This window comes from Manacus vitellinus, unplaced genomic scaffold (assembly GCF_001715985.3).
Source record: "Manacus vitellinus isolate BGI_N305 unplaced genomic scaffold, ASM171598v3 scaffold_14_pilon, whole genome shotgun sequence".
In the NCBI taxonomy this organism is placed as follows: domain Eukaryota; kingdom Metazoa; phylum Chordata; class Aves; order Passeriformes; family Pipridae; genus Manacus; species Manacus vitellinus.
Genome location: NW_021939063.1, coordinates 12,491,303 through 12,511,443, shown reverse-complemented (window position 1 = coordinate 12,511,443; position 20,141 = coordinate 12,491,303). Strand labels below are relative to the sequence as shown.

The window sequence follows — 20,141 nt, the reverse complement described above, 5'->3', positions numbered from 1 at the left end:
TGCAGCATGACCTGAGCGACGGGCTGCGGCTGATCGCGCTGCTGGAGGTGCTCAGCCAGAAGCGCATGTACCGCAAGTACCACCAGCGGCCCACCTTCCGCCAGATGCAGCTGGAGAACGTCTCGGTGGCCCTCGAGTTCCTGGAGCGGGAGAGCATCAAGCTGGTCTCCATCGGTGAGTGCGTCTCCGGCGGGCGGCTTTCGTTGTTTTCTCATTTTATTGTGTTTTTTTCCTGCGCCGGACCTTTGCCTGGGGAGCCGTGACGGGCTCAGGGTGGTGGGGGCTCGGAAGCTGAGGGGTTGCTGCAGCTTCTGTCCTTAAAGAGCTGTGTTTGCCGTGAGGCTGCCCCACAGCCCGACTGTCGGGGCTGGCAGTGCTGTGTGTGCCGTGGGACTGCACAGCCCGGCTGCCGGAGCTGGCAATGCGCTCCTGTGCTCATCAGCGTCTCTCTTGGTCACTACTTCATAGGTGAGGCTTTGCTTTCTGGTCTTTCCTGAAGAAAGCCAGTGCTAGAACACGTTCTTTCCTTGTGTATCCCGTTTCCCCAGGCACTGACCCCTCCAGCAGCCCGGCAGGAGGTGGGACTGGGGCGATGCCTGCCTTAGCCGGGCGTACCTGGGCTCTGGCAGAGTGCTGGAGCCAGGCTCTCACAGCTGTGCGGAGATAGCTGCTGCCGTAGGTAGTACAGGAGAGTGAGGAGACTTTTCTTACTCACCGCAGCCCAGTAGATGATGCCAGTGTTCAGATTAGCATTGATGCTTGCCTAAGCGCAGTTGCAGCTTTTGAACAGGATTGCACTTTCTCCTCAATCTTTCTGCTGCGGTAGGTTAGGGTAGGAAATGTACAAGGAACCCTGCTGACCCTAGGCAGTGGGTGCTCTGAGGTACCGCCACCCTGGCTGGCATGAGATTTGCCCGTCCGTGCCATACTGGTAGATAACTGGTGGCTTGTACAGGAAATGAAAGCTGCTGGCATGCACGTCAGATTTCAGATCCCTCAGGAATGCATGCGGTGACCGTTTTGGGAATAGCTCAGGTGTGGCCACAACGTAGTCTGCAAAGCAGTAATTTGAATGCCTGAGAGATCTCTGGGAAGGAATGTGACTGTCTTTTCTAGCTCTTTGCCAGATAATTCTAACTACTACCTCCTGATGACTCTGGCCTCGATGAATTGCACAGCTGAATTTCAGTGAGTGCAGCTCTCCTCAGTTGTCTAAAACTCTTGGCCAAGGTGAAAGCTGTTTCCCTTCAAAGGATTCAGCAATAATAACAAGAAAATAGAAACTTCTGCAGTTTGGAGGAGACTTACCCCCCTCTGGAAACCCGTGGCTAGGTGGAGTAGCTGGGTACTCTACTAATGTGTAAAAGCAGCTTTGGACAAGTAGAAGTGAGTACTGTTTGTGTCCCGAGTGGCTGATTATCCTCCCGGGGCAGAACAGTGAACGTACTTGCAGCTGGGAATGGAGTTGGTGCTAATTATTTACTTAGAGATGAATTCCCTTCTCACACCATGGGGTTCGAGTTGCAGCTGCTGACTCCTGGGCTGAGCTTTTGCTAACATCGGATCTCACCTTTCTGTGGCAGCTGCTGGACTGGCTTCTTACAGCCACAACACAAACACCAGGCCAGCGCTCCTTTCTTATTATACTGTTTACTCTAGAAGAATGTTGCTGCTCCAACTGCCTTCCTATTTGTCTGTGGGACTTCCCGACGGCTGCGGTTTTGAGAGATCAAGGTTACTCCAGCCAGGTCTGGCTTCCAGTGACTTCCTTTCTAGAAACACTGCTGCAGCAGCACAGCTCCCTTACAGGATTAGGCTGCACTGCAGGGTGGCTGTAATCATTTAAGACACATCTAATTGTTTTGCAGCTTACTTGCATTGTGTTGGCTATTAAAAAAAACCAAAAAAACCCAAAAACCTAAACAAACCCTGAGAAAACTTGAAACTTTGGCAGAATGGAATGACTATGACTAGTAGCACCTTTGCCATGTCCCAGCCTCTGCATGAAGGGATATACAGCCTATCCATGCTCTGCTACCCGTGCTGGAGCCAGGAGGTAGCACAGGAGCTCTACTGTGCAGTCCGTCCTGGGTAAACTGAGCCAGTCCTGAAAAAACATCCTGAATGTCCTTTCCAAAATGATATTCCAAGTGAGCCTTGCAGTGGTCCGTTGGGTTGAAGGGCTGAAGCTCTCAGCATCTTTCCTGCAGGCACAACATCTGCTGGGATCACTACCTGTTCCTGCTGTGATTCTCCCTGCAGGTTCTGAAGAACTTGGGACTTTCTTTTTGTTTCTATTGTTTAGTCTCTTTTGTATTGCTGAACAAAACCAGGACCATTGCAGGTCCTGGAGCTAAAGTGAAAAAAAGAAACCAGTAAAGGCTTTAGGTGGAGAACTTTTATGACCATGTTGGTGTTTAGGGCCAGCTCTGGGCCAAATCAACAGGGAAAACCTGACAGCTGCGCCTGCTGGATTTCTGGCATTAATAATGCCATCAGACCTCTGCTAAGTGGATGCAGTGCCTGTTCCAGTTATTATTTAACTTCCAGGAACATTTTGGAACCCATGTATTATGGCTCAGCTACTGCTGCTATACTACAACCACACTGAACCTTTTCAGTAGCAAGCTTTTGGCGTTCAGTGTTTGTCCATTTAAAATAAGTCTGCTTATACACAGAGAACTGGGTTTAATTTACAGTGTTTGACCACAACCCTTTCTGGATGCACATTAGCAGCCCAACCTCTCCTGCTCTTGTTACCCCTTGTTTAGTGTCTGCTTAGAGTCTTTTGGTAGTTTCAGGAACCTTTTTTTCTAGGCATGAAGTTCCTTCAGTGCAAGTTTGAGTGCATGTGTGACCTACTGTAAAAAAGGCCATGAAGGACATGGGTGCTTTGTGCCATCCAGCGAGGATGGGACTGAACACTCTGAAAGAGTTGCTCCTGGGGGGCAGGTGACTTCATGGAACCTTCTGCTCCACATGAGGTGGCTGCTGTGCTGCTGAAGTGCTAACAAATGTTAAGTCTAGCTTTTTTCCTTGTCTGCTAGACTGAGATAATTGCAGATTCCTGGGTGCTGAGTGGCATGTGGCATGACAGGCACTGAGAGTAGGATGCCAGGAATGTGGAGCACAAGGGCTTTGCTCTTGGCTGAAGGGGCTGATCGACTCTACAGATTGCTTAGCAGAGAAGGGAGGGGGGTGAAGCTTATTTGGCACTGAGCTTGTCCCTAGAAATCCTGATAACTGGCAGTAGGAGTCAACTGATTTAGCTTAGAAACAGAGGAGTTGGGTGTCTGAAGCCTAGCAAGAGGTTTTGGGCTGTGACCTGCCAAGTTACCCACAAGCTTGCAGCCAGCACATCCTAGGAGTGTACTCTGATGCTGCTCAGTGCCTGTTGACAGTGTTCTCTTGGCTACTGCTCGCCCAGCAGCCTCGTGTCACTGGCATAGGTGGGATGGATGCCAAGCTGGCTTGTTCGATAAAACTGCAGTCTTGGACTGCCAGAATCAGACTCATCAAACTGAAAAATGTGGTTTCTCTGCTAGATTACACATTCACCAGGTAAGTGAGCTGATCTGGCTTGCCTTGCAACAGCAGGATGTCAAGTGGTGATGCAAGTAAGTGGATGGGCAGTGGCAGGTCTGCTGCCTTGGCACTAGGAGCTGGTACTGGCCTTGGCTACAGCTGTGTGGTTTGTTTTCAGGTTTGTCTTTGTGGTGGTCCTGAGTGCCACAGCAGTGCCTGCAGGGAGTTGAGCTATGCCAGGAAGGCGATGGATGAGGAGATGATGGGGTTATAATCGTGGTCTGTTGGTACTTGCCTCCTGGATACTTTGGTGGTCTTGGCATGTCTCAGCTGCAGGAGTATTTCTGGAAGGGCTGTCTCTGACCAAGCCTAACCTGTGTGCGGGGCGGGGTTTTGGTTAATGACCAAGTACTTGATGCACTCACTGTGGTCTATAGTGCAGACCTCCAGCATGCACTAGAGGTGAAAGTATCTTGACCTGTGAGTCTGAGTACCTTATGGAAATCTCATTTTAGGAAAATGATTGAAAACCAACTTTCTTTCCTAGATTGTTGATACACTAAAGGATGATAAAACAAACTTTACATTTCTAGAGGAAAACTAGTGTCTCCTAAAACTTGGTGAATGTGTTGTCCTGTAACATCTAGAACTAGGTCCTTGAAAACTGAAAAAAAAAAAAAAAAAGGTGTTTTCAGCCTGTGTACATTTAGGAGCCCTTCTGTCTCACTCCATGTTCTATTAACACATCATAAGGAGGTAGTCAAAATACACTTGCATTTTGTCTGCCACTTATCTGTGACTTCCCTGGAGGCTGTTTTCTGGAAAATATCCAGTGTATCTTGGAAGCAGATTTGTGCTTCTTGGAAATGTGACACTTAATCCTTCCCCTTGAAAATAATTTTTGATGAGAGTCAAAAATTTTGACAAGACTGGCAGTGGACATCACTGCTGGAGACTGGAGAGGGCTTCAGCTTCAGAGGGTGCTTGGTCTCCTCAGGACCTTCTGTTTCAGCTAGACTGCTGGTCTAATGAAAAAATGCCTTTGGCTGAAGTATTAGTTCCAAGTTACAGGAAACTTTAAGGTAGCTTACACAGACTGTTCTTGCATTCTTTTACATATGAGCGGAAACTTGTAAAGTGATCAAACTTCAGTAAAATTACTTGGGACCAGTTAGACTAATGTGCTAAACAGCTTTTTATTTAAGGCACTGAAAGCTATGCCAGCTATTCAAGAAGGACTGAAGTCTTAACTGCTCCATATTCTAATGCCATGTCCTGTATTGACTTACATGGGGATGTTTAAATCTAAATGGGTTACGATAACTCTTTTCTAGCCTGCAACTGGAATCTAAGAAGGTGGTTAGCCCTGTGTGTGGCCGTGCTGCTATGTTGCCAGCATTGTTCTGTGTCTGCTTCAAGCAATGGGAAGTAAAACAATGGTCTCTGAATCCCCCAGGCTGCAGAGGAATTCTGTTTTCTCTCTGCCCCTCAGAAACAGACTTTGATGTGCAGCTAGTTTGGGCCCTGAACAAGGGTTTGCCGAGTTTAGACCACTAATGCATACAAGCTCACCAGAGTGAGAGTGTGTTGCAGGTAATGCTGGTGTGAACAAACCTCTGCTGTGCTGTGACACCAGGTCCCAGCTGCCAACATCAGTTGGATCTGTGTTCCTTTACTGCCTGGCATGATACTCAGCTCATGAATGTGGCACCTGGCCTGTAAGTCATTGCAGTAAAAGAGATGCAGAGCTCAGTGACCTGGGGTTTGGCTCTATTAGGGCTTGGTACAGTGTACCCGAGGAGCCTGTCACAGTAGCTCTTGCTTACAGAGTATTAAGCCTGACTCTGGCTGTTGGTGAGGCAGCCAGGCTTTCTGTAGAGAAACTTGTAGGTGCCTGTGGGTGGAAGTATGTGAGGATTGGTAGCTGCAGTCTGCTTGGATGTGGCAAGAAAAACAGAATCAGATATCAGACCAAGTGTGTCTCTTATGGAGGAAGGAAATGCTGTGTAGCTGAATGTTAACTGTTAGGGGAAGAATCCAAACAAAATATATGTAGAAAAGGCTAGGCTAGGGGAAGACACTGCCCACCCTTATAAGGAGATCTGAGCAGTCTGCTACAGCCTTCAAGGTATGGCGCTGCTTTGTTTTGTTGCAGGTTGAATTAATGCAAATAGTGGTAGCGTTTGGGGAAATAAGCATAGCAGTTTTCATGAAAATACTGTGAAACTTGTGCTATCTGCTTCTGTATCTGTTCTTGATTGCTGTAGATGTATGTGTGTGTGGTAGAGGTGGATACTCACCCACCCTCTTGAAACCACCCACCGAGTGGGGTGAGTGGAGCTACCCTTGCTTTCCCTAGGAACTTGACCTCAGGTTCAGAGTTGTCAGCTGAGATTCGAGGTTCTGTGCAATGGGCTAAGCGAGCTCTGCCTGTTGATTTGGATTAATGCAATGAAGCTCTAATGAGGTTTTTCCCCCAGGCCTTGCTTCTGGGGACTTGGTGCTGATTTTTTTCCCCACAAGGCAAAAGTTTTTGTAGCTTGCAATCTACCTGTTTGTGTTCCTCCTGAGGAGGAACCAGTGCTCTGTAATCTAATAGGGAGGACTTTCTTCAAGGTCATCATTAGGAGATAAATCCTAGTCCTGTACTCAAAAGCTTTGCAGTAAGTGTATGTTGTATCTTAACCAGATGGTTCTCTGGACTCTGATGTGTTCGCTAATCTGTTAGTTTGGCTTTCTGTCCCTCCTGCAACTAACTTTGAGTTTTGAAGGTGTCTACATAGTATCTGGTACATCATAGTGAGGATTGTATCTGCTGTGGTGAGTTTCAGCTAACGGATTGCAATTCCTTGTGTAAGCACCATTCTGCTGTAAGCAGTTAAGTCTAACATCTGTAGTGAGATGTATGCAATGTCTAGTTCCTACTGTGGTGGTACATGGCAACGGTAATACAACCACTGCAAGAATAAACCGGATTTTTTGTGTTAGTGAGAACAAGCTAGGCCACTTCAAACAGCAGCCAAACAAAGCTTTGCTCAAGTTCCTGGGGAAGCAAGGGTTGCCTGACACATCCTCCCTTGTGCTGAGTAACCCAGCAGACACTGCCCTGGGCTGCCTGAGGGTGGGCAGAGGGTGGAGCAGCTGAATCCTGTGTCCCCTGGTGTGATGGGTTGGGGTTGCTTGGACCTCCTGCTGATACTGCCCTTGAAAGAAGCCATGTCTCTTTAAACTGTCTGAAAAGAGTGGCCACACATACAGCTGCACTGTCTGGTTGCTAGTGAGATGCTTCCCCTGAGTCAGAGGTGATGATCCTCCTTCCTTACAACCTGTAGAAGTAGACAACTAATCTAATGGGAAGGAATCAGTAAATACAGAAGGCAGTCTCTAACTTTATAAAACATAAATTCAGCAGTTACCTTCAGAGTTAATTTCTCTGGGTCACTGAAATATAGCAAGTTTTACTGATCAGGCTGGTAAGTTGGTAGTGGCAGAGCTTTGGTCATCCAGGCTGGGGCCTTTCTTGCAAAGGGACAAGCTGTTTTCATCTAGCAGCAGCAGCAGGTTGCATGAACTCTCCTGCCAATGTTACCCAGTAACAGCACAAAAATCACTGTGGGCTGCAATGACATCATGGGCTGTGGCTCCTTCTCCCTTGCTTCAGGCCATGCCATAAATCATGACGCATTTATTTGTCAGTGCATTGAATTACTGCAGCATGAGCTGGCCAGGCTGCGTGGCAGCACAGCTCCCAAACGATGGGTCCTCTGGGGGTGAGGTGGGCACAGGCTGCCATGCTGACACCCAGGCTGCCTGCTGAGAGGGACAAATTGGGCAAGGGCTGTCTCAGCAGCACGTCCCAGTGTCGCCCACGCTCATTGCTGCGGGTGGTGCTGGCATGGTGTGGGTGCTGTGCTGAGCAGCCAGGCAGAGGCTGTCAACTGCCCTCTGCTCTCCCCATGCTGCCAGGGTGGCTCTTGCTGCCTCCTGCTTGCCTGGGTGGGGTGCAGGCACTTGTGACACTGACCACATCCCTCTGCACGGCCACTCTGCTGCAGAGCAGCAGCTGAAAGCAGTGGAGCCACCCTTCCTGCTAGCCCATGGCCAGTGTGCTTCCATCCGCTTTTTGTGCTGAAATCTGGGGTTTCAGCTCTCTGTGCTGAAACCTGTGCAATGAGCTCTGAGCTGAGCTGTTAAAAGCTGCTCTGAAATGCCAACTCCTCTGTTTTGCATGGGTGCTGTGAGCACATCTGGACCTGGGGGCTGCCTGAGCCTGACCTGGGAGTAGGATGCTGGTGGCTGCTCCTCCATGGCTTGCAGCCTACGGCAATGTTGGGCTACCCTGTATGCTTGTGACTGCCTACTGTTTTTGATTAGTCTGTGGTTGCTCTTGGGAGGCGACAATGTATGTGTCTGTATTTCTCAGCCTATATGAAAGGGCACTCTCGTGGTTGGTGGGCCCAAAATCAGCTGTAGGTGGCAACTGGTGAGCTGTGTTGTGTACACAGCTTTGAAAGTCTGCTCTGGAACCCTGCAGTAGAAGGCAGGGCATACAGAGCTGTGCTGAGCAAACACTCATGATATGTGCATCTGAAGGTTATTCAAACACAGAAGAGGAAATACTGTTCCCCTTGGCTAGATACTAACATGCTCTATCTATGCTTCCTTTAATTGGTGTAATTAACTGTTTTGCATTCCCTTTTCTCACAACAACCTTGCAGTAGTAGGTGCAGCAGTTTTAGTGGACTTTCCATAGGCAAATACTGGCAAGCCAGGTCTTGGTTTAGGTCTCAGTGCTAAAACTCTGACAGATACATCTTGAGGTGAACTTTACCTTTTTGCAGATCCTCCCCTTGTTATAAGGTGAGTGATAGGAGCAGACTACCCTGGTCTTGAACTGCAGAAGTGAAGAGCCTGAGCTGAGGGGTGTGTGCAGGATCCTGCAATTGTCTTTGCATTTTTCTTGCTGGGAACTGGCAGTATAACAAATACACCTTGTATCTGTCATAGTGCGAGACACAAATCTTGGATTAATCTGTCTGCTCTTGATCCTTGCTACAGAACAGGAAACGCTGGCTTGCTAAACAAAATTGGTGGATAACTGTCGTTTTGATGGTGCAAGATACCAAGTGTTACCTCACCATCACAACTAGACAGTGAATTTCTGCAGGGTTTCCTTTTCTCTGCAAGACTGTAAGTAATTCTGCTTGTCAGTCTCCCAAATAATCTGAAGCCCAGACACCTGTGAGCCTGCTCCAGCACCTGGGTGCTCCTGCAGAGCTACTGCTTGCTGGTGTCACTCCAGTTGCGGTGGTGCTCTGAGCAGTTGTCGCTTGCTCAGACATGGCTTGTTATCAAATTCCCTTGCGGGGGAAGAATTGGTGTCTGAGCAAACTTAACATACAGGCTGTGGGAAGACTGGGGATGCTAATCGTGTTGTTTCAGCTTTGTTCCGGCTGTTGATTAACAGTGTGGCTGCATGCAAATATCCGATAGCTCATGTAACCGCTGGAGCAAGATCAATGGTCTAATTAAAAGTCAAATAGAAACAGCTTTAGTAGTCTCTGGGGATTATTTCTTTCGGTAACTCTTTTAGGCATGTGGTAAAAATGCTGTGAAGAAGTAGAAACACTAGGCTGGTGACTGCCAGGAAAATTCGTGGGGATACTTGAAAGGGCAGTGACTTCCAGTGCCCCAGCCCAGGCTCAGCAGCGCTGGACGCTGCGGCTGTCATACGTCAGGGCATGTAGGCTTTTAAACTGGGACCACGGGATTCTCTATAGTCATGCCATCTTAATGCTCTCAATGCTTTGTGATCATGTAGCCCTGTGCTGTCCTTGTGCTGGCTGAAGTGAGTTTGTTGCTCTTAACAGAGGATGCAGCATATATGCTGGACAACTGAGCAGCTACATCAAACATGGGTGGCCAAAGGGAGGAAGGTGACTTGTGACCACCCAGTGCAGCTGCTGTTGGAGAAGACCCTGGCTGGCAAAGCTTGGCCGCATGTTGATAAACCAGCTCCTATAATAATAGTACTTCCCTGGCATCACCTGAGTGCTGAGCAAGAGTGAGGATTGCCAGCTCCATCAAGTCACCAAAGACCAAGTGAGATGTCCACTTGAGAGGCCACGAAGTCAGGCTACCCAGGAGTGCCTGCAGATCCCCGTGGCCCTGAGCTGCGGTGTACCCCGGGGCTCCCCAGGGCCATGCAGAAGCAGGCACTCCCAGGTAGCCACTTATATTTTGTGCATCCAAAAAAGTTAGAAGAGCTTGAGATAGTCTTCCAGTGGTTCAGGCTCTCCCCAAAACCATGAGTGAAGAAGCCCTGATTGCATTCAGCTCACAGCCACTGTACAGCGGGGCGGCTCAGCACTGCCCTTGGTGCTGTCACACCAGATGATCCGTGGCTGCTCAGCCAGCATTGCTGAGCATGCTAATGACTTGCAGACATCTGCAGTTATAGGGATAGGAGCATGTGGAATCCTGGACAAGGGTATTGCAATACCCTTGTCCCAGAGAATTAACTGCATTGCCGTCAGGATCCTCACCTGAGTATATCCCTGTGTCCTGATTTCTGGAAGGAAACAGTTTGGAGCTGCTCTGTGAGGGTCATCTCATGGAGGTGGTTTGGTGTGAAAGCAGCATGAGCAGCAGACTTCAGTGAGGAGCTGCTAGTTCAGGCCCTGGAAACAGTGGAAATGTCTGGCGGGTCCTAGATGGTAAGCTCTGCTGAGCAACATTGGACTCAACTAGGGAAGCCCCTTGAAGTTAGTGGCATAAATCCCTACTTCAACAAATCCACTTCAAATTTTGCTGTGGTTTTGTAGCCTAGCTCGGAGTTTAATATTTAAGAATGAAGAAATACTTCTTCTGATAGAGATAAATAAGAAAACTATGTCCCTTTGACAAGTTTTAATTGCAAAGAGAAAAAATGAACTGCTTCACACAAAGTGCTGCAGCTATTGGTTGAAAGCACTGCCTAAGGTAGAGGAAGCTCAAATATTTTAGTTAACCAGCTTTATTACTTAAACATAGGCTTTAACAAGCTGCACAATATTTCTTACTCTGCCTGTAAGAAAAGTAACTCAGGCTCCTGAAGCATTACCTGGACAGCAAGAATATTCAAGCTCAAATGTAGAAGCTGAAAGAAGCAGCCCAGTATTCATCTAGGAGCAAGATAAACAGCTATGGGGCTCTTGTTCTGTCTGGGTATAGGTAATAGCATGCTACTAAACATTTTTTCACTGCAGAATGGAGGAATTGCTAACAAATGAGGTGGCCTAATGCTGTACCAAACCTGGTAGGCAACTGGAAGAGGTATGGGAGATCAGGCAGAGCAGCATAGCTTGTGATGTTGCTGCAACTATTCCGACTCTAGAAAAATTGCCCCTAGAGCGAGTGCTTTATTTTTGTATGCTGTGTTAAAAATGTGAAATACAATAGGCTTGCAAATGTGAACAATGTGAGACTGCAGATTAAAAATGAGATCTTGCAGCTGGTGAGGATTTGGGTAATTGCCTGCACCCTGCTTGGTCAGCATATGTGTGGTGGAGTGCTGTCCCTGAAGACTAGGGAGAGCTGCAAGCTTGTGAAGTTTGGAAAGACTCGTGTGAAGCCTTTAGTTGGAAGATTTGAAGTCCAGCCTCTGGAGAGGAAAGGTGGTATCCCTCCGAGTGCTGGCTGGTTTGGAAATGCTATTAGCATCCAGAGCCTGTTACGGCTGAGCAGCTCCCAACAAAGTTGGATTAGGCTGATGGTGTCAAATGAGCGGAGCTGCTTCTGCCTCTTGCTAAGAGCAACCTGTGGGGGGGAGAGGGGGAGGATGGCCACTGAACAGAGCCCTTGCATGGCACAGGACCTACGGGGCAGGAGGGTAGCTCTGGGGGCTGGGGCCAGCCAGCCCATGGCAGCTGGGGTGAGACGAGGGGGTCTGCTGGACTACTCAGGGCGATGCAAAAGCCCCACATTGGAAGCAAAGCTTTGCTGTGCAGTGACTGAGTGGGAGGAGGGGGTACATGGTCTCATGAACTCACATTGCACAGCTGGGGCTAATGTGTGCTCAAGCTGTACCATTAATCCCATATGGTCCTCTTTAAGGTGCTTAGAGACCACCCGTGCAGACTGTGCCTCTGCAGATTCACCACCACTCTCCCGCTCATGAAAGCTCCTCTCAAAAGAGGTCTGTCTGATAGTGGCTGCCACCGTTGGATGAATTACCTGGGCCTCAAGCCAAGCGTCTATTCCTTATGTTAACGGCTTGTAGCTGAAACTGTATAAACACAGGGCTGTCGTGTGTGGGATGTTAAACACACAGGGCTGAAATCGCCACCGTGCAGGGGCCAGCCTTGTGTGATCTGCAGATGGAAGTGTGTTTACTGCTGGTTTGCATAAGTATACAAAAATGTGTTCAAACAACTTCACTGTTTCCCCAGAAAGAGGGGAAAGCTTCCTCCTTCAAGAAGCGGCTGCACAACACTGAATATTTTTTTATTTAAGAAGTTACATTCTAGGAAGAAAACAACCTCCCTTCTTTCACAGGGATGGTCATGGTTTTCTGTGGAGGGAAGAATAGGTGTCTGTGTGTGAAAGCTCACAAAGGGTTAAATCTATCTGGCTTACACACAGAAACATTAAGACATCTTCATAGTGGTCAGAGAAAAGTAGCAGTGCTTTCCTGGCCCATGGGTGTGCTTGTAGTGACTGTGTCCTGAGCATCCTCACTTGATGTGTGGCTGCAGAAAGCAGCCTGGATGTGCAGATGTGTCACCCCCTCCTGATGGGCCCTCACGTGGCAATGCTGTGGCAGTGGCTGGAGCTGGGAGGCAGGATGATGGCTGGTGTTAGTGAGTGCAGGGCTGCTTCTGGTGCTGCGTGTTTGTGTTAGGAGGGTGTGCTATGTCTGAATGTCAAAATGAACTGGTGAAATGGTTCAGATGTTGGAGGGGTGTCTCCAAAGCGGCTGTTCCTATCTGCAGTGGGGGTATGGCAGCTTGTCGTGGTTTAAACCCAGCCAGCAGCTCTGCCCTGTGCCGCCACTCACGCCCCTCTGGTAGGATGGGGGAGAGAATTGAAAGAGTAGAAGTGAGAAAACTCGTGGGTTGAGATGAAGACAGTTTAATAAGCAAAGCAAAACAAGGCATTCATTCACCACTTCCCATGGGCAGGCAGGTGTTCAGCCATTCCCAAGAAAGCCAGGCTCCATCACATGTAATGGTTACTGGGGAAGACAGGCAACATCACTCCAAACATCCGCCCCTTCCTTCTTCTGGCTTTGTGCTGAGTGTGACTCCATGTGGTATGGGATATCTCTGGTGTCAGTGGGGGTCTGCTCTCCCTTCCCAACTTCTTGTGCACCCCCAGCCAACTTACTGTTGGGGTAAGAGGCAGAAAATGCCTTGACTCTGTGTAAGTGCTGCTCAGCAGTAACGAAAACATCCCTGTGTTATCAACACGGTTTTCAGCACAAATCCCAAACACATCCCCATACCAGCTACTGTGAAGAAAATTAACTCTATCCCAGCCGAACCCAGCACAGCAGGTTAGCATTTAATTACTTTTCCTGTTGCTTCTCAGGGAAGTGGTTGGACTGAGATAGCTGACCTGCTGATATGTTCTGGAATAACTGTCATTAAGCTGCAGAGGGCTTCAGAGCACCTGTAACGTTGTACCTGGGTTTATATGCTTCAGAACAAGACTGCATAGAGCAGTGCTGTTAGGTGCTCAGAATCAGAGACTATCAAAACTGAGACAAACCACAAATCTTTTGCATAGCTAAAGTAGTTGGCAGGGTGCTTTCTGATGTGTTACCAACCCCAGACCACAAAGTGTGCTCCAGTCCTGTGCTTTGGTGCTGCAATGTGGAGATGGGTTGAGCTGTGCAGGGCTGCATGAATGGGGATTTCCTTTGAACAGCCCTGTGCACAGTGAATCACAGTCACTACCGCAATTCTGGTTTCAAATGGAAAAACTGAATCTTAGTGTCTGTTGTGGCCAAGGATTTCCCCAAACAGTAATCACTTCTGATAATTTCTAATGTGTTGGTTTTGGCTTCAGAAAGTCCATCCATTGCAGCTTTTGTGCCTGGTGTCTGTTGCACAGAAGATGTTAGACAGCCCTATCTGAATGGGCTCGTTTATCTGAGCAGGATTTTACATGCTGTTTCATATAACTATCTTGACCTACTCCCAGTGTGAGTAAACACACTGTTAGCAACACAGGGGTCACTCTGCGTCTGGAAACCTCTGGATTATTCGTTGCTTCTTTGGTCTCACAGAGGCATCTTTTTTTTTTTTCCCCCCCCAGCTGTATCTTTTGCAACTTTTTCATCTCCAGTGTACTCTGGTGGCTGAGGGTGGACCTTCCCTTTGTCCTCTGCACCAAAGCTTGGTAACCTTCCTTCAGTAAGGTGAGATACAGCAAAGTGCCAATGGCTTGTCACCTAATGCCTTTGCCAGCTCCTGGGAGGCCTTTGCAAGAACTAGACAGGTTTTTGACCTTGGTGAGACCTGAAATAACCTGTGAGATTTAGGATTACCTTAATCCTGCTGAGATGGTTACAGCACTCTCACACTTCAGAGACAATTCATTGCTTTGTTGTGTTACTTGTCGAATTCTGACTCTACAGTTGTTTTTATCAGTTCAGCCTTGCTGATGAAGAGTTGGCTTTCTAGTTATGTAAGCACATGATGTGTTATGAGGAGGTACTTTTTTGTTTGCATGCCTGAATGAAATAACAACCTTGAGTTGATCAGGCTCCTAGACAAGTATTTCGTGCGAGGCTTAGACAATTCTGCATTTGACTAAAATTTTAATGTCTTATTTAAAGTGAAACTCATTTCCTGTGAATTGGCCAGTGGTGTTGCCAACTAAAGTGTAGCTGCTCACTCTGATGGGAAGGTGAAGCCTTCCTGTGTCATGGCAGCAAATGTACTGACCCATAGGGAGCACAGACCTTGTGGAGGATCATTCCCCTTTCACTCCTGCCTCATGCCTAGAGGAGGGACGTGTAGTTTGTGTCGAATCACTTGGTTTCAAAAGCTGAGCCAAGTGTTTCTCAGCAGAGTGTGTCAAAGGCAGGAGAATCCCCTTTCTTCCTCATCCCTCCATCATTTAACAGAAATCCACTCTCTGGCATGTTTGAGCCCCACTACAGGGACTTTCCTTCCTGACCCATTCCTGGATGATTAATTGGCACTTGAGTGCCTTGTGTTACCCTGTCCTCACTGCTTTCTGGAACTTCCCTTCTCCAGGCTCTGACCCTGGGGCAGTGTTGGGTGTGTTTCTGTGTGAGTGCTATCCTGTAGCCCTTCTTACAAACCCATCCCACTGTGCCAGATGCTGTCTGGGGCCTTTCCCAATCCACTTGTTGTCCAAGAGGTTGATGCGGTGGGTCTTGGCATGATGCCAACCATGCTGTCCTGGAGGATGGGGGTCTTCTGCATCACCCTGAGCCCCTGGGGAGCAGGAATGTCCCTTGTGGGCTCGGGCTCTCTTGGCACAGCAAAGCATGAAGGGGCTGCTGTCCTGCCACACAGCTGCCACTCATTCGTCACTGGAAATGTGGATCTTTGCCATCGAGGGGATTGAACATCAACTGCTGGTTCAGTGCTGGTGCAGGGCGCTTCCACCGCCCGCCCCCGGCGTAGGCAAGTGGGAGCCGCGGTGTCTCAGCCGCTCCTGGGGCCGGCAGCAGCACCGAGGGGCGTTGGGATGAGCTCAGCAGTGGGGAATGCGCTTTGCTGGGTGCAGGGACTGTGCTCACGGGGCCCATTGTCGGTGGTTTTGGCAATGATGCCATGGCCGGCGTCGTGCCGAGGCAGGCCCGGAGCGCGCTGTGCCGCCAGCCATGTGCTGGGCAGGAGCTGCAGGTGGGGCGTGGGGGTTCCTGGTGATGTGTCCTGCCCACGGCTGCCGGCGCTCGGCCGTGCTGGTTCATGAGCCCAGCCGGGTTTTGGGGTCAGTGTGGCGGTGGTGTGCTGGCAGGCTGCCCCGCCAAGCTGGCGAGGGGCTGGTTGGCTGTGGACAAAGCAGCTCTCATGGCAACTTGCTGCTGTACAAAGGCTGAACATTCAGGCTCCCTCTTCCCCCCGCCCCCCACCTTCCCCAAATAAGAATCTCAAATAATTAGCACAGCATTCCTGTGTGCCAGCTTGGCTGGGTATCTGTGCTGCGGTCCTGCATCTGTGAGTGGGGACCTGCTTGGCAGGGAGCAGCTGAGTCTGAAATAGCCAGTGTGAATGGCAGTTTTTATTCTTCTCTGTTGCATCCTTGCTCACTGCTAATCCCATCCCAGCAGCAGCAAACAGGCAGTGCGGAGCCCTCCTGGTGCTCACAGGGGAGATGCTCCCCAGGACCACTCATGGCAAAGATTGGACATGCACTAACACCTGCCTGCAGCTCTTCCTGAATATCAGAGTAATGCATTTACCTTCTCATATTGTAACTTGGTATATGTCTCTTATGGCAGCAGAAACCTTAGGTGTGTTCAGATTGAAAGTATTAAGGAATTTGATCATCAGCCACCCGCAGTTTGACTTTTTTCCCCACCCACCCTAACAATTCCTAACTTTGAAATTCTTGACTTCTCTTTCCCACCTCCTTGGGTGATTTGAGTTTCTCTTGGAGAAGCTGGGTTGGTTTCTGCTGCTGTTACATTGCTGGCTTAAACTTACTTTGTGTTATGCCTTTCTCTTCTGGATGTGAGACATGAGTGGTCTCTGGGTTCCTGTTACGAAGTAGGGCAGAGCTATTTTAATCTGTGTTTCATTTCTGTGAGCTCCACTGTTTGATTATTTTTATTCTTTACTATATTAAAAGTCTGTATGATTTTTTTTTCTTGTGAAACCTACACTGAAAGGACTGGATTTGAACTTATTTTTTCAGTTTTCAGTTCCACCTCATGAGATCCTTTCCAGAGGCCCAACATGCACCAGTAGACAGTACAGGGTGATAGATGCAACAGTGGCCTGAAGTTCTCTGACATGTGGTTTCAAATCCAGTTAAAGTAAAAACTATTTTAGGAGTTTAAAAACCTCTGAATTGTGATGTTTAATGTTTCAAATCCTTAAATGTGTCTCACAAAGACATGTTACTTTTTTTTTTTTTTTTTAAATAACCAGACACCCTGGTAAGCATAGAGGAAAATGGTTTCCATCTCCTTGTAAAAAAATAAAAACCCAAGTTTTTTTTCCATCCTTCTGTCCGTGCCCAGATCATCACTCTGTTACTGTTCTTACAGCCCTCCAGTGAAAAGTCATTCCTCCTCTGGAAAACCTACCTTGTAAAAAGCTTAGTGGGTCTCTAAGTGTACATGGTGTATCACTTAGGCTTCCTGAAGATACACTTCCTCAGGTGACAGAGTCCCTGAGGCTCCTCAGTGAAGCTGAGTGCTGGCTGTGCCCCAGCACAGGGCAGGAGCTGAGCTGGGAGCAGATGAGTCCAAGGGTATTCAGGTAATCACAGGTAAGCTGGATGCTGAGGACCAGCTCTCCTAGGGGTCATAGCACCAGCTGCACACGCTGCTGAGAAGCAGAGGTGCAATGGGGCTGGAGCATGTGGCTGTTAGAGGCTGGCAGGTCACAGCCAGGAACCCACAGAACCAGCCCGAGTTCCGCCAGCCCGGTGCCAGCTCTGGGCAGGAGGCACAGCTGTGCTTCTGGGGGGTGAGGGCTGCACGTGGCTGGGCAACAAGCGATGGCTGAGCCCTGGGGAGCTGAGAGGTGGACCTGGGCTTAAGGGTCACTGGAGGAAATGGTTGCAGTATGTTCTCAAAGCACAGAGGAACCCCTGTAATTGATTTAAAGACATATTATCCCTACAGAGGATGTCACTAATGTCTTTAGCAGGCACAGTAAGCCTGTGAACACATACTGTATGCTTCAGCAAAGAATTTCTTTAGGCAGCTTGCTCAACTCCCTCTCATCTGCTTACTTCTGTTTGGCATGCAGGAACCAGGCTTCTGAAGAGCTCTGTTCAATGTGGAGTTTTCTTTGTTCCAGAAGATTAAGCCCTAATGAGTCCTTAATTTTTCATTCCCCCAACTGCTATAGCTGTTTAACTATATGTATAACTATATGTAAAGTGAGAATAATTAAAGGTAGGGAAATGCTCAAGACTTAGACACCAAGGGTTAAAATTCTTGCAGTCTCTACATAAATGATCCGTAATTGAGATGAACTTTGTGTGCCATACAAAGTTCCTTCCATGTCTGAAAATAAGGATAAGGGCTGCTGGTAATACTGCTCCTTTGTTTTGTATTAAGGACCATGCATCTTGGGTTCTCCCCATAGAACAAAAATTAAAATAGGAAAGGCATAAAAATTGAAGAGGATGACCTCTTTTTAGAGAAGCTGGATGAAAAGATCAGTACTGGTTGTGATTTAACCTCCACATGTGAAAATCAACAGGAAAGCTTCTGAGATGACTTTGCTGAGACAGCGACCAGGCTGTGTTGACTGCAGCCTCAGCCAAGAAACTATTTAAATAATATAAAATTCACTACTCAAAAGTTGCTCTTTCAGTCTTTCATTTGTTTTGCAAGACTTCCACAGTCTGTGTGACTAGCTCGACTTAGTAAGGAAGCTGTCTGCTTCAGTAGCTTATCTTGTTTCCACTAATTGTCCAACAGAGAATGACTTGCAGCTCTGCTGTGGGGCAGAGTTTAAGGAACATTGCTGTAGTTTAGGTAGTGCTTAATCTGAACGCAGAGCAGACTTGCACATGAACAAAAAATACCAGTCACAAACTTGTTTGTAACACTGGTTTTGGTTTGGATTATTTTTTTTTTTTTGAATTGTAGTATTATAGACCTAATGAAGGTCATATAATTCAAGAGCCGTGTGCTCCAGGTAGAGTTTAGGGATCTCTACTGAAGTAAACAAATGTGCAAGCCTCAAACCAATGCCAGGTTTCAGTTCTGGCACTTGCTCCTGGGGCAGCTGCAAGCACTAATGCAGAGGACCCAGCACTGGCAGTTTTCTGCTTGGTAGGTTGGGTTGGGAAGTTTTTTGTGGCCCAAGCCATGAAAATGACACACATTTGCCTCAAAGTGGTCACGTTGCTGGCTCAGACTAGTCATGCTGCTGGCTGAAGCCATGGCACTTTAACATCTTTCTTTGTGCTTTGAGGAGTGTGATTTTAAGAGTCCAAGTGTAACGTATCGTATTAATATTTAGTATAGAGCAACAATTATAAATCAGTTTGAGCAGTTGAAACTTGGTTCCTTTTCAAGACTTGAGACTGGTGGTATGTACTGCTGGCCTATGGAATTGCCATAATCCATTTTTTGGGCTGGTTGCCACTTAATTAATAGGATAATAAAAGGGTAAGAATTACAATCTAGACTTAGAGGTGTGATGGGGGAAGAAAATGAGCTCTGGTTCAGTCTGTTTTCCTCTTCACCCTACCAGGCAGCCACTTAAATCCTAATAGCTGACTAGGAAGCAGGATACTTCTATATAAAACTTAATGTTGGAGGCTATATATAGGCTTTTCTTTTTTTTTTTTCCCTTTTTTTTTTTTTTAAGAAGAATGAGTGCTCTCTTGTTCAATGCTGGTGTTGATTCTGCAGAACAGCTTAAATTTAGCTGGCAGATTTTCCCCAGCAGTCAGCATGTCGAGATGTATCCCGACAGCAGGACCTCGGCAGTGGGCTGACAGCAGCCCTTCCCTGCAGAGGCTCCTCCTGCCTGCAGCTGAACGGGGGCTGTGTCTGGTGTGATGGCTGCTGCTATTTTGTTGACCTTGGATTGCCATCCGGTACTTTTAGAGAAGGAAAACAAGTTGCAGTTGGAGAGTTGAAGCTAAAATGCACGTTGAACAGTGTAAGTGGGAATGAAGGTTTGTGTTAAATCCAAACTTGAGCGTTTCTGCTTTTTCTGCTTCTTGCTGGTTCAGGACAGCATGTCTAGCCATGAGGACTTGCAGGCTGTCTGAAAGTGGTCACCTTACAGCATTCAAAATTTCAGAGTCCAGAGCAGAGGGTCAGGAGGACTTGCATGTAATACCACCAAATTTCTTAGTTCTAATGGAAAAAACCCAACAAACCAAAAGAAAAAAAAACAAAACAAAAACAACAGCACAAAAAACCCTCTCCAAACCCTTCACCCACTGGCTCTTCTAGAGTTGTCTGTTTCCGGTTGAGCCAAAGTCCTCCCAGTAGCTGATCTGAGGCAGGCAAGACATCCTGTGGCATGGGTTCCTGCTTCATGCCTGGGCTTCCAGAAAAAAGGTTTTTTTAGAAAGCAGAAGTCCAGTGGCTGTCATCATGTATGAGTCAGCTGTGCAGGGACTTTGATCTCCAAAGCACACATCTCCTACCGGGAACAGGGGAACAGTGTCCTCTGGCACGCCTGTAAGTGCATCTTGCAGATGTTAACATAAGCACTGTGACGTGAATAAAGCAAAATATGCAGATGACTACGCTTTCTCCAAAAAAGGTTATGTTGAATCTGTCTACAATGATGCTGTAAAGAGTAGGTTCAGCCCCATTAAATTATCTTGGCGGATGAGGTGTGACAGCTCAGTTCCTCCGAGCCCCGGGAAGGTGGGACCTGTGTGGAGAGGGCTCCTTTAATCTGCAGAAACTCAGAGTAAACACTCTCTCCATTTCAGCAGAAAGC

At 47.8% G+C, this 20,141-nt stretch overlaps 1 protein-coding gene across 2 annotated transcripts in view; it reads left to right on the top strand.

The window, feature by feature from the left end:
- Positions 1-6: 6 nt before the first annotated feature.
- FLNB (filamin B) overlaps positions 7-20,141 on the top strand; it is a 71,674-nt gene continuing 51,539 nt past the window's right edge. For both annotated transcript variants that reach the window (XM_018068485.3, XM_018068484.2), the window contains exon 1: positions 7-174. In XM_018068485.3, coding sequence (XP_017923974.2) covers positions 66-174 — 109 coding nt within the window. In that variant the 5' untranslated portion in view covers positions 7-65. The remainder of the gene's footprint in view (positions 175-20,141) is intronic.